We start from the raw sequence: 15284 nt of genomic DNA, 5'->3' as shown, positions 1-15284 counted from the left end.
GCTGTGATAATTCCTCTGATGAATGCATAATTGTGCAAATTTCAAGCCGGGTATCATGTGGAGGTACGGTATGCTGGAGACCAAACTCTCTCTCTCTCTCTGTTTATATCCATACAATATCTCATAGAAGTGAGTCCACCCTCACATATACAGGATCTCACAGAAGTGAGTCCACCCTCACATATACAGTATCTCACAGAAGTGAGTCCACCCTCACATATACAGTACCTCACAGAAGTGAGTCCACCCTCACATATACAGGATCTCACAGAAGTGAGTCCACGCTCACATATACAGTATCTCACAGAAGTGAGTCCACCCTCACATTTTTGTAAATATTTTATTCTAACTTCTCATGGGACAGCACTGAAGATCTGACACTTTGATACAATGTACAGTAATCAGTGTACGGCTTGTATAACAGTGTAGATTGGGCGTGCCCTCAAAATAACTCAACACACAGACATTAATGTCTAAACCGCTGGCAACTAAAGTGAGTACACCTCTAAGTAAAAATGGCCAAATTGTGCCCAAAGTGTCAATATTTTGTGTGGCCACCATTATTTTCCAGCGCTGTCTGAACTCTCTTGGGCATGGAGTTCACTGGAGCTTCACAGGTTCAACTAGAATCCTCTTCCATCCTCCATGACAACATCGCTGGTGGATGTTAGACACCTTGCGCTTCTCCACCTTCTGTTTGAGGAGGCCCCACAGATGGTCAATAGGGTTTAGGTCTGGGGACATGTTTGGCCAGTCCAGCACCTCTACCCTCAGTTTCTTTAGCAAGGCAGTGGTCGTCTTGATAACGACTCCAAATACGCCTCCATGTTGGAATACTGTCCTGCAGTCCAGTTTCCGAAAGGAGGGGATCATGCTCTGCTTCAGTATGTCACAGTAAATGTTGGCATTCATGGTTCCGTCAATGAGTTGTAGCTCCCCACAGCCGGCAGCACTCATGCAGCCCCAAACCATGACGCTCCCACCACCATGCCTGACTGTAGGCAGGACACACTTGTCTTTGTGCTCCTCACCTGATTGCCGCCACACACACTTGACACCATCTGAACCAAATAAGTTTATCTTGGTCTCATCAGACCACAGGACGTGGTTCCAGTAATCCGTGTCCTTAGTCTGCTTGTCTTCAGCAAACTGTTTGTGGGCTTTCTTGTGCATCATCTTTAGAAGAGACTTCCTTCTGGGATGACAGTCATGCAGACCAATGTGATGCAGTGTGTGGTGTATGGTCTAAACACTGACAAGCGGACCCCCCACCCCTTTAACATCTGCAGCAATGCTGGCAGCATTCGTATCTATTTTGAAAAGACAACTTCTGGATATGACGCTGAGCACGTGCACTCAGCTTCTGTGGTCGACCATGCCGAGGCCTGTTCTTAGTAGTACCTGTCTTTTTAAACCGATGTATGGTCTTGGCCACCGCGCTGCAGCTCAGTCTCAGGGTGCTGGCGATCTTCTTATAGCCTCGGCCATCTTTATGTAGCGCAACAGTTCTTTTCTTCAGATCCTCAGAGAGTTGTTTGCCATGAGGAGCCATGTTGGACTTCCAGTGACCAGAAAGAGTGTGAGAGCGAGAACACCAAATGTAACACACCTGCTCCATATTCACAGCTGAGACCTTGTAACACTAATGAGTCCCATGACACCAGGGATGGAAATAATTGGGCACAATTTGGCCATTTTCATTTAGGGGTGTCCTCACCTTTGTTGCCAGTGGTTTAGACATTAATGGCTGTGCGTTGAGTAATTTTGAGGGCGCAACAAATTTACACCGTTATTCAAGCCGTACACTGACTGCTGTACATTGTATCAAAGTGTCAGATCTTCAGTGTTGTCCCATGAAAATATGGAATAAAATATTTACAAAAATGTGAAGGGTGTACTGACTTCTGTGAGATACTGTATATATTATATATATATACAAAAAAAGTTAGTCAGCACCTCCCATATATATATATATATATATATATATATTAGGGGTGCACCGAAATTTCGGCAGCCGAAAATATCGGCCGAAAATGCACCTAATCCACTTCGGCCGATATTGTTACATATCGGCCGAAAATATGGGGTGTGGGATTTGTCACCCACCATCTGCGGGCGGGCGCCGGGCGGGCGGTTTACTTTGTCACTGCATCTTAATTTTACCTTACAATCGTGAGGCTCCAGTAACTAACAACTCTGCAGGCAGAGCGGAGGGCGGCGTAACGTCACTTACTCACGTGACGCGCCTGCTCCGCCTCCTTCATTCATAAAGTGGGCGGAGCAGGTGCGTCACGTGAGTAAGTGACGTTACGCCGCCCTCCGCTCTGCCTGCAGAGTTGTTAGTTACTGGAGCCTCACGATTGTAAGGTAAAATTAAGATGTAGTGAGTGATTAGTCTGCTGTGAGCAGCAGGGCCGGGGCTGTTATGGGTAGGGGGATCGGTCTATGGCACTGCTATGGGGAGGGGGGATCTGTGCACTGCTATGGGGAGGGGGGATCTGTGCACTGTTATGGGGAAAGGGATCTGTGCACTGTTATGGGGAAAGGGATCTGTGCACTGTTATGGGGAAAGGGATCTGTGCACTGTTATGGGGAAAGGGATCTGTGCACTGTTATGGGGAAAGGGATCTGTGCACTGTTATGGGGAAAGGGATCTGTGCACTGTTATGCCCATAACAGTGCACATATCCCCCCCTCCATAACAGAGCCACCCACAGATCCCCCTCTCCATAACAGCGCCACCCACAGATCCCCCTCTCCATAACAGTGCCACCCACAGATCCCCCTCTCCATAACAGCGCCACCCACAGATCCCCCTCTCCATAACAGCGCCACCCACAGATCCCCCTCTCCATAACAGCGCCACCCACAGATCCCCCTCTCCATAGCGCCACCCACAGATCCCCCTTTCCATAGCGCCACCCACAGATCCCCCTTTCCATAACAGCGCCACCCACAGATCCCCCTCTCCATAACAGCGCCACCCACAGATCCCCCTCTCCATAACAGCGCCACTCACAGATCCCCCTCTCCATAGCGCCACCCACAGATCCCCCTCTCCATAACAGCGCCACCCACAGATCCCCCTCTCCATAACAGCGCCACCCACAGATCCCCCTCTCCATAACAGCGCCACCCACAGATCCCCCTCTCCATAACAGCGCCACCCACAGATGAATTTCATTCATGAAAAAGAATTATTAATAAAATCATTAAAAAAAAAGTATTTTAAAAGTATTTGGGCAAAAAGGCAGTTTCGGTTTCGGTTTTCGGTCAAGGGCATCCTGAATTTTCGGTTTCGGTTTCGGACCAGAATTTTCATTTCGGTGCACCCCTAATATATATATATATATATATATATCACACACACACTAGCCAGGAGCCTGGATAGCCTGAGTAGAAATCCTCTATACTGCAGCATAGCTAGACAGATTCGTCATTCAGAGTCCTGGTAACCCTGGATAACACATTATATAGAGCCTCAATAGATAAATAAATCCTTCTCCTCACTCTCAAACAGTGCCATAGCGAGGGAGATTTGCCTTCCAGGCTCCTGGCTGAATTGGGTTACAGCCATGTGGAGCTGTAGTAGAAAATGCAAAATACTTAACCTAGCAAAACAAGTCGCTGTCGTCGTCCCCTTCAACTCCTAAATAGTGCTATAGCTAGGCTGATTTGCATTTCAGGGTCCGGGCAAATTTGGGTGATCACCATGTAGAACTGTAAACGGCTGCAGAATACCAAATCTATCCAAGATAAATCCCCCTGCCCATTCCTAAATAGTTAGTCAGATTTGTATTTCATGATGCTACCAAACCTGGGTTACTTGCACAATGTAAGGGTTAAATTATCTAGACAGTTAGTACAGATCCACAGGTCTCCAAAACTGATGGATGTCAAATATGCCTAGAAAGCCAAATAAAAATCCTTCCTGCCTATATAGGCAAATTTGACATTCAGACACCTGGAAAAGCTGGGTAGCACTTTTTGTAGTGTCAGTGGCCTAGTACTTTTTCCTTGCACACACAGAGGGGGAGGTTTTGTAAGAAGCTGCTGAGTTTTGCCGTTTCCAGCTCTGTCACAGTGCTCCGAGTGTCCATTGAGGTGTATTGGAGTGAAGCGCCACCCCTTACCCAAACTTCCCGCGTGAGGTCATGCTAGTGCACATATACGGAGAACAGCCTGTCTCTTGCAAAAGATGGAGAGACAGGGGAGGAGGGGACATCTCCTAAAACGGATTTCTGGAGAGGTTTGTAGGTGTCCAAGCAGAAAAAGGTAAAGACAAAACTTTCCTTAGCAGGTTATGTTTTTTCCTTCCTTGTTTTTTCAGGGCTTAGTGGCCCTTTAAAGGGAGTGTCCGGAATACAGATACTGATGACATCCTCAGGACGGGTCTTCAATTATCTGACTGGTGGTTGTCCGTCTCCTCTACCGATTAGCAGACAGCACCATTCACTACCATTTCTTCTAATTCCATTAACCAGGACATTCGTCATCTCCGTATCATTCTGCAAGGACACCTTACGATACAATGGTAGTGAATAGTGGGCTGATGCCAGAGACTACACAGGGTAGGGAGCCTTCTGCTTCCAGCTCCGTAAACCATATACGGTAGTTTCTGCCACCATGGTTGCCTAAAACAGCTAAATCGGCGGGTGTCGGATCCACACCAACGTATGGTGACCTATCCTGAGGATGAGTTATCGATGTCTGCAGTCCGGACAACCCCTTTAAAGCTAGTGGATGGACGTCACAGCTTCGTAACTTCAAAATGACTAAGAATGATTGCACTTTCCAGTCACCAGTGAAGATCAGCTCTGAAGCACAAAATGTAGGTCTAACAAGGTAAATCATATGAAAACTAAGAAAAAAGCCTACATGAGCAACTGGGCATGTTCTGCTCTAAAACATTGTCTGGGAGTTTTATCTAAAGACGTCAGCCTGGGACTCGCGACACAAATTCAGAATCCTTTTAGACAAGTGATCGGCCATTGGGGATCTAAGTGGCTCCAAGCGCCGGCACAGTCAGAGGCACAAGCTTCAAGGGAGAGGTCACAAGGAAGGAGAGCGAGACGTCTGCTCAGCAGCGTGACACGCTTGTAGACAGAGGAAACTTTTGGATCCTTCTTCTTCTGCACCATTCATGGAATTTAACGCAATTGTCTTTTCAAATAAAAACTTCAGATTGAAGAATTTCATTGTTCTGAAATAGCAACTTTCAATACCTCTGCTTGCGGTCAGTGAATATAAAAAAAGTCAGCTTTTAATGCACTTGCCGTTTTATAGAAACTTTTTTGTACTTTCTCTTACTCCCTCAGTGCGCCTGCGCCGATGACATCACCGAAAGAGAAGACGTCATCGGCACAGGCGCACTGAGGGAGTGCTGAGGAGACGAGCCTCCTCATCTCAGAGCGCCTGCGCCGAATGACCAGAGGCGCGCGATTTTTGAAATACTGACAGGGCCGGCCGGAGGAGGAGATCACGGCTGGCCCTGTCAATCAACAAGAGGAGGGGGCGGATTTCTGCTGCGGCTACCAGCAAGTAGACGCCCTACTTGCTGGTAGAGCCCTGATTTGCATATTATAAAACTTAGTTTTCTAAAGAATCGGCCGCATGAAAGTAAGTAAGACTATTATATTCTCCTATATCGCGCTATAAGGAATATAACTATCCAAAAAAAAAAAAAGAGTTTTGTGGGGTGACAGAAACCCTTTAATATAAGGGGTTGTGGTTTACAGTCACAGGGGATGGGGCTAGAAGATGTGGCGTGGTGATTTTTCATCATTTTTATTTTATTTATTTTGTCTTAATTTTTTTGAATTTTTACAACTTTAGGGGTATCTAACATTACATTTATTTTTTATTGCTTATTTCTTCTGTAATTGGGAATACAGGGGAAGTTCAGCCCACAGAGGCTATAGAACGGAGATTGCGCCTCACAGCAGAGCTGATCTGGGTCTGCTGAGATCCAGCGGCTTGTGCAGCCACCCGGCCCCCAACGATCACATGATCACTAAAAAGCAGGAAGCAGCATGACTTATTCCTGTTCTGTATGCACAGCAGTCATTGATTAGTCACCCACTTTTCGCACAACTTTACATAATTCAAAAGTACACGCGACTACCAGAAACTTTGTAATATGTTTTTATCACTGAGAAATGTCTAGTTCTCCCATTATCAGTGGATTAACTGTCTGAAAATAACGCTTAAAATTTATTTTATTGAAAATTATTTAAAAAAGTATTTGTGGCTATCCGCCAAGACAAAACTCAGGCTAAGTGTGAAAGAGTGGCTCACACCGCTGTACGTGTATAGTGTAGCCTGCTTCTCCCACACTCTCTAGAAACAGTGTATGCGGCTGGAGATATATGGTTATTTGTAGCATACACCTTTAAGAACTCTGCTGCCACTAGTAGACACACATGCAACAACTAATAAGGCGCGCTATTCTTTTATCGCCTAGCGGCAGCACTGATCACAATAGCGGTGATATTCACCATTCAATCACTGCTATTGTTCTATGTAATATCCCCTGCCTATAATTGCGTTTGCTCAACGCGTTTCAATGTCACCACTGACACGGTGACATATCATCAGGAGCATTGTGCTGTTGCCGTAGATCGCCCCCATATACTTGGCAAACATCTACACCTTATGGCTACAGGGAGAAGACGCTGCTCACTGGTTTTGGCGCGAGCGCAGCATCAAAGAGTCTCAAGGGCTCTGGTACGGCCGTAGCGCGGTCGCTCTGATATAGAAGGGGCCACACCCAGGCATATATCTCTAAGCGTCCCCTTAGTAATATTGAAATGGATCTATTGCAGAAAGGCCTATCCTTTGTCCCAGATTGTCACTTCAATCCCTTTAATTGGGTTAAGGACCTTAACTTATTTATAAGAAAGCTCAAATGGCGCAAATTCTTCCTCGCCAATGACCAGGAACAATGCCAAAAACTTGGCATTGAAGGGGAGGAATTACAGGATGTGAGACTTTCGGCTGGCCTCCTTGAAGAGGGTGAGAGACAAATAGGCCGGGGTCCTTTCACAAATCTACGGGTACCATTGAGATATAGTCCTCCAGTAAATGATTATTCCCCTCTCGACACATTCCTTACTGTGACTACGAAATGTACACAGATCTCACATGTCCAATGTCACTGATGAAGAAAGAGCGGCCCTGGATGAGCTAAAAAAGGACTCCACCGTAGTAATCAAGCCCTCGGATAAAGGAAGAAATGTGGTTGTCCTTAATGATGACAAATATGTTGAGATGTGTATGCAGATACTGGATGACAAGTCATATTATAAACGACTTGATCAAAACCTAAGGCCTCTTTCACACGGGCGAGATTTCCGCGCGGGTGCGATGCGTGAGGTGAACGCATTGCACCCGCACTGAATCCGGACCCATTCACTTCTATGGGGCTGTGCACACGAGCAGTGATTTTCACGCATCACTTGTGCGTTGCGTGAAAATCGCAGCATGCTCTATATTCTGCGTTTTTCACGTAACGCAGGCCCCATAGAAATGAATGGGGTTGCGTGAAAATCGCAAGCATCCGCAAGCAAGTGCGGATGCGGTGCGATTTTCACGCACGGTTGCTAGGAGACGATTGGGATGGGGACCCGATCATTATTTTTTCCCTTATAACGTGGTTATAAGGGAAAATAATAGCATTCTGAATTCAGAATGCAAAGTACAATAGGGCTGGAGGGGTTTAAAAAAAAAATAAACCATGGTAATGGACCATGTGATGAGCGCAGTGACGTCATCAAAGGTCCTATTCCTGCGCACAGCAAAGATGAAGACAGAAGAGGAACCGGGCTAAGCGAACAAGTGGATTAAGGCGAGTTAAATATATATTTTTTAACCCCTCCAGCGCTATTTTACTATGCATTCTGTATTCAGAATGCTATTATTTTCCCTTATAACCATGTTATAAAGGGAAAATAAAATCTACAGAACACTGATCCCAAACCTGAACTTCTGTGAAGAAGTCCGGGTTCGGGTTTGGGTACCAAAGATGCAGATTTTTCTCACGCGCGTGCAAAACGCATTACAATGTTTTGCACTCGCGCGGAAAAATCGTGCATGTTCCCGCAACGCACCCGCACCTTTTCCCGCAACGCCCGTGTGAAACCAGCCTAATAGAAACTTGGAAGTGTGAACTAAGTGACATTCTAAAGAAGGCCCTGCGGCAACATCTCATTGATGGGACAGAGTTTGCTTTTTTTTACTACCAGAAGGTCCAACAACGGCAGCGTTCTACAGTCTGCCAAAAAGCCATAAAGGGCTGAGCCCGTTGAAGGGGAGGCCCATTGTGTCAAGGGTCAATGGTCTCACTGAAAAGATCAGCATGTATGTGGATGAGGTATTAAGGCCGTTTGTTACGAACCTCCCATCATACGTGAGAGACTCGATGGACGTCCTGAGACGTCTCAATGACATCTACTGCGACAAAGACACTTTGTTGGCAAGTCTGGATGTAGAAGCACTCTTTAGATCAATACCTCACGAAAAAGGCTGAAGACGTTCTTGGCAGAGAGAGGTTCACACCAGACCACCCACAATGAGTTCGTGGTTGTACTGCTTGAATTCATACTGAGCCATAATTCTACCAGCAGCTCAGGGGAGAGGCCATGGGGAGCCCATGTGCCTCTACGTTTGCCAATCCCTACCTGGGCTGGTGGGAGCGGGAACACGTATTTTGTGAGGTGATGGAAAAATGGTCTTCGTCTACTGCCTTGTGGCTAAGATTTATAGACAATGTATTAATTCTGTGAATGGTACAAGCAGGGCCTTCAATGAATTCGAGTCACAATGACCTGGGCCTGTTTTTTACGAGCGAAATCGATGAGACTCATTTGACATTCCTGGATCTATCTATAAGTATCGATGGTTCTAAGGAAAATAACTACCAAGATGTTCCGAAAACCGACTGCTACAAACGCCCTACTCAGATGGGAGAGTACGCATCCCAACAAGCTCAAGTATGGCATACCAAAGGGACAATACTTGAGGGCTCGACGCAACTGCTCTGAGTGGGTTGATTTCAAACAGGCAGCATATGATCTACAAAAGAGGTTCCTCCAGCGAGGATATCCCAGATCATGTTTGGCCGAGGCCCATCAACATGCCTCAGTGAGAAACAGAGATGACCTCCTGATCCCCAAAGAACGGGTAGTGGACGACAAGAGAGTCCGGATCATGGGCACATACGATCAGGCCAACAGGGAGGTCCGGGATATACTGAATGAATATTGGGGGATCCTAAAATCGGATCCTATAGTCGGACATCTTGTGGGTGACTCCCCTCTGATAACATACAGGAAGGGCAGTAATTTGAGAGACCAATTGGTACACAGTCTGTATAGTTCTCCAATACAGTCCACATGGTTAATAACAGATGACCTGGAACGTTTAAAACGTGGCAATTGTGTTGGATGTAAGGCAATCAAAAAGGGCGAGACAGTAAAGAGTACCACAACGAGACGTGGCTACAGCATTAGGTCCTTTATGAACTGTGAAACAGTAGGGGTTGTGTATGTGGCCACGTGCGTTTGTCAGAAGCAGTACGTTGGCAAAACCAAAAAAGAGAATCTAGGAGACGTATTGGAGAAAATTTGCGGAGTATAAACAATGAGAAGGATACCCCGATTTCCCAGCACATTATGGAATTTCATCCGGGAATGAAGCAGTGTGTCACGGTCCAAGGGATGGAGCATGTGAGGGGATGTCCAAGAGGTGGGGACGTTAATAACCTCCTACTGCGTAAGTACCACCACCCACCTGCGGACGGTCAAACCATTTGGTCTTAATGACTTCATTTCATACACGTCTTATCTGAATATACGCTGCCATGAGGCGAAAGTTCTAATTCCCCCATGTATACAGTCGTTTCCCTCCCAATAATAGTGGCCTTGTTATATGAGGAATATCCCACTGGATACATTTGTAGGTCACAGCTTTCCATCAGTGGGCATTTATTTGAATACGATTAGAGGTTCATGTGGATTATAAAGTATTATTAAATATCCCCCTCTCCCTCATTATGGCCACTTATGACTCCTTTTTGTATCTACCTCCGGTTACTATTGGTAACCGTGCACTGATGATAGTGATACAGGTGGGTTCATACAGGTGAAACCCGAAAAATTAGAATATCGTGCAAAAGTCCATTTATTTCAGTAATGCAGCTTAAAATTAGAATTTTGGGAAAAGGTTCAATATTCTAGGCTCAAAGTGTAACACTCCAGTCAGCTAATTAATCCATACCCCCTGAGCATAGGGGACCTCAAAATTGAGACTGGGGTTTCATAAGCTGCAAGCCATAATCATCCAAATTATTACAAATAAAGGCTTGTGATATCTCGCTCTGCCTGTAATAAGTCTCATATATTAGTTTCACCTTTTAAGTTGCATTACTGAAATAAATGAACTTTTGCAGGATATTCTAATTTTTCGAGTTTCACCTGTATGTACTAAGCATTATGCCGCCATGCATCTATATTGGCCCCTTTGTTGGCCCTGAATACAGTGTCTGTATATTTCATGAATATTCTCTGATACATTAAGCTATCTGTTGCCAAGTAATGATCCCCCTTTTTGGTGCGATTAGCAAATAAGGATTTGGCAGTTACTGGGTTGGAGAACTTACCACTCCTCACAGTGTGGTCCCCCGCTGCCTATAGCTCCGCCCAGGGGGTGTGGCCCCTTCTATATCAGAGCGGATCTCGGCGGCCGCACCAGAGTCGGCGGAGGCTCTGTGATTCTTTGATGCTGCGCGCGCACACCAAAACCAGCGTGCTGCGTCTCCCTGTAGCCAAGTATATGGGGCGATCTACAGCTACGGCAACAGCACAATGCTCCTGATATGTCACCGTGTCAGTGGCGACATTGAAACGCGTTGAGCAAACGCAATTATAGGCAGGGGATATTACATAGAACAATAGCAGTGATTGAATGGTGTGGTGGGCTGGATGGGCTGACAGGATAATAAGTGCATGAGACGTAAAGCACTTACCTACAAATATCCAGTCCACGCTATCACTGCTATTGTGACTAGTGCTGCTGCTACGCGATAAAAGAATAGCGCTCCTTATTAGTTGTTGCTTGTGTGTCTACTAGTGGCAGCGGAGTTCTTAAAGGTGTATGCTACAAATAACTATATATCTCCAGCCGCATACACCGTTTCTAGAGCGTGTGGGAGAAGCAGGCTACACTATATACATACAGCGGTGTGAGCCACTCTTTCACACTTAGGCCTCCTGCACACGACAGTTGTGTGCATCCGTGGCCGTTGTGCCGTTTTCAGTTTTTTTTCGCGGACCCATTGACTTTCAATGGGTCCGTGGAAAACTAGGAAAATGCACCGTTTTGCAGCCGCATCCGTGATCCGTGTTTTCTGTCCGTTAAAAAAATATGAACTGTCCTATTTTTTGGACGGACAACGGTTCACGGACCCATTCAAGTCAATGGGTCCGTGAAAAAACACGGATGCACACAAGATTGGCATCCGTGTCCGTGGTCCGTGGCCGTAGGCTACTTTCACACAGACGGATCCGCAGATCCGTCTGCACAAAAGCTTTTTCAGACGGAGGAGCGCCCGGCCGGTCACAGACATCGCAGCTCGCAGGTAAGTATAATGCTTCTAAAAATTGCTAAGAAACCATGGCAACCAGGACTGCAGTAGTGTCCTGGTTGCCATGGTTACCGATCGGAGCCCCAGCGATTAAACTGGGACTCCGATCGGTACTCTCCGCTGCCACCAATGATAGGGGGGGAGATTTTAATTAGGAGGGGGAGGGAGGGGGGCGCCCACTGGCCACCAATGAATCTACAGTACTACAGGGGAGGGAGGGGGGGCCGACCGCACTGGCCACCAATGAGTTAAATACAGGGGGGGGTCTGCCCCCTGCTGCCTGGCAGCACCTGCCAGGCAGCAGAGGGCAGTCATGTACACAGTTCGTAGTATATTCTAACTTGAAGCGTCCCCATCACCATGGGAACGCCTCTGTGTTAGAATATACTGTCTGATCTGAGTTTCACGATCTAACTCAAATCCGATGGTATATTCTAACAGAGGCGTTCCCATGGTGATGGGGACGCTTCAAGTTAAAATATACCATCGGATTGGAGAAAACTCCGATCCGATGGTATAAAAGGGACTCCTGACTTTACATTGAAAGTCAATGGGGGACGGATCCGTTTGCAATTGCACCATATTGTGTCAACGTCAAACGGATCCGTCCCCATTGACTTGCATTGTAATTCAGGACGGATCTGTTTGGCTCCGCACGGCCAGGCGGACACCAAAACGACTTTTTTTTTCATGTTCGTGGATCCTCCAAAAATCAAGGAAGACCCACGGACGAAAAAACGGTCACGGATCACGGACCCCGTTTTTGCGGACCTTAAAAAAAACGGTCGTGTGCATGAGGCCTTAGCCTGAGTTTTGTCTTGGTGGGTAGCCACAAATACTTTTAAATAGTTTTCAATAAAATACATTTTAAGCGTTATTTTCAGGCAGTTAATCCACTATTTGATGTTTCCTTTCAGTTAATTATTCTCCTATTATCAGCTGCTTACCACCTCCCCCTCCACCCCCCACCAATTTCTTGTGACAGTGAAAAATACCTTTTTCCCCTTCCAGGATTGGATCATCTCTGCAGGCAGATCATATTACTCATGCCAGTGCAAGTCTATGGGGGGGCAGCATGAGTGACTCAGAGAACACAGGCCCAGACGAGCAGGACTGCACAGTTACATAGGAAGGTATTAGCTCATCACAAGTGCTGCTTTCACAAAATTACAGGCCAGTACTTTTCTGTAATGTCCTCCATTGTCTGGGACTGCTGAGTGAGACAGAGTGAGCTTCTGTCTGTAAGACTGTTAGGAAGGAGATTTTCCTCTACTTTCTGTGCGTGTGCAATGGATGGCAGCTAGTCACCGCCTACCAGAGCTGCAAACCAGATAACCATAATAATGTTAGCCATATTTAGTTATTCCTCATGTACACAATGTACTATTGATTAATGCAAAGTTTGTTGAAAGCTCAGCGTTGTGTATGCTGCGATGCTTTCTTTATTGGGAGCCCAAAGTCACTAAGAGCAGGTTCCCCGATTCCGCACAATTAGCTTGCAGCTGCTAATTCTGCAAGGATGTTCATGAACATCCTGGCAGAGTTAGGGTCCATTCACACGTCCGTAAGTGTTCCGCAGATCCGCAAAACGGACACTGGCAATGTGCATTCCGCCGGCACTATAATAGAAAATGCCTAATCTTGTCCGCAATTGCGGACAAGAGTAGGACATGTTCAATTTTTTGTCAGAAACGGAAGCACGGATGCGGAAGTGCGGACAGCACATTCCGGCCACATTGAAAATGAATGGGCTTGCACCCGTTCCGCAAAATTGCGGAACGGATGCGGACCCATTTTGCGGACGTGTGAATGGACCCTTAAAGGGAACCAGTCGCCTGCACTATGCCGCCCTCACTGAGGGCAGCACAGAGTAGAGACAGCCCCTCTGATTTCAGCAGTCTGTCACTTCTGTGATGGCAGTCAGTACTTCTAGACTACTGACGTGATGCAAGAGTGGTGAATCTGATAAGACTCCCTGTCCCTGACGATCCCCGCCTCTGGACAATGAGTGACAGTTTTTTTTTTGCTGTTGTGCATAGATAATAAACCTGTCACTCATCGTTCGGAGGCAGGGGAGGATGAGGATAGTGAGCCTCATCAGACTTATCTCCCTCACAGTGCTGAGGGGTTGTGAATGTCACTAGTGTAAGAGTACTGGCTGTCTACACAGAAGTGAGACCAGGGGTGTGGCCTGCCCGGGAGTCTACTGTCAACGGGTGGTCCGGAAGTAGTTAAACAAAAAAACAAAAAAGTTATGAATCAATAAATATGCCGACTCCCAAAAAATACGTACCTGACCTGCAACTTTACACATCATAATCCACAGAGTCTGCCCCTCGTCCCGCAGGTTGCTATTGACGTTCTGCAAATCATCCAGAGTTTCACAGAGCTAGCAAGGAAAGAAAAAATATTTCATTTCACCGTCTGGTAAAAGCATGGACATCTTGTCAACCAGAAATAATTCTGAGTCGTTTAGTCTTCAATTGTCGATAAAAATTCTATTCAGCAATTTATTAGAGATACCTACTTTTGCAAAAGCTGGATGAGAACCATTATAGCACCCACAGGTAGTGTTGAGTGAACTTGTGTTTTAAGTTCGGCGTCTAAAGTTCGGGTTATCGAAGAGTCGCGTTATGGATTCCGCTACCACGGACCATAACGGAATTTAGAATCAATAACACGATTCTTCGATAACCCGAACTTTAGACGCCGACACTACCCACAGGGGCTGTCATCCAGCTTCGATAGACTCCTGCACAGTAAAACTGCCTCTGCTTCTATGCAGGGTCATAGCATGCCAGATATGCTTGGAAGAAATAGATCTATGAAGCTGCCTCATGCCAAGACCATGTCCATAACCAATCAGGGATTTGGTATTGAGTGCTAAACCCAGAATGGCTAAATTTTACATACTATGTACTAAGTGTCCATAGATTTTGCTATTCATTTGCTTCGTAAATGCAAAATTAAGCCGTTGTCTAAAACTCCTTACCATTTTCTCCTGCAGTGTGTATGTGTAAGCCCTTCACCTAGCTGCTGCAGAATATGATACAGTGCTCTGCATCCGTGACTGTCAGTCAAGGAATGAAGACGTGCTGATACACGAGAGCTAGTGAAGGCAGCAGCTCCCTGGACAAACAGATCTGGCATGTGTTCGTGGGAGTGACAATACTACATGAGAGAAGTCTGACACTAGGAGGAGGTTGTAACCGGAATATCAAGGGGGCCTGATGAAGATTGCAGCCTGAAATCTTTACATATAGAAAAAACATTCTTTTCATGTTCTTCTGAATTCAGATGGACGATAAGAAACTTGTCCGTGTGCGGTGCATTTTTCCTCGAAGACCCATTCACTTGAGTCTTGAGGGAAAATTCGAATTACATGGTGCTCGCTTTCTCTCGGAACGGACTGATGGTCCGTAAGAAAGAAGAATGCTCATGTGAATTTACCCATTGACTTTTATGTCCGTTCTACACAGCACCCAGGCAGAAATATCACCTGTCTCGATGAGCCCTGGAGTATCATCTAACTACAGGGGTCAGCAACCTTCAGCACTGCAGCTGTTGTGAAACTACAATTCCCAGCAAGCTCCTTCATTTCTATGGGAGTTATGAGAAGAGCAGAGCAAGTCTGCATGCTGGG

General features: G+C 46.2%; 1 protein-coding gene across 8 annotated transcripts in view; it reads right to left on the bottom strand.

The window, feature by feature from the left end:
* The window catches only part of PHF14 (PHD finger protein 14), a 228419-nt gene that overhangs the window by 164154 nt on the left and 48981 nt on the right, over window positions 1-15284 (bottom strand). For all 8 annotated transcript variants that reach the window (XR_005778875.1, XM_040431267.1, XM_040431269.1 and 5 more), the window contains one exon: window positions 13935-14030. Coding sequence is in view for 7 of the 8 variants with exons in the window: in XM_040431267.1 (XP_040287201.1) it covers window positions 13935-14030 (96 nt within the window). In the remaining variant the exon portion in view is untranslated. The remainder of the gene's footprint in view (window positions 1-13934; window positions 14031-15284) is intronic.

Source organism: Bufo bufo, chromosome 5 (assembly GCF_905171765.1).
Source record: "Bufo bufo chromosome 5, aBufBuf1.1, whole genome shotgun sequence".
NCBI lineage: Eukaryota > Metazoa > Chordata > Amphibia > Anura > Bufonidae > Bufo > Bufo bufo.
This window is presented reverse-complemented; position numbering and strand designations above follow the sequence as displayed.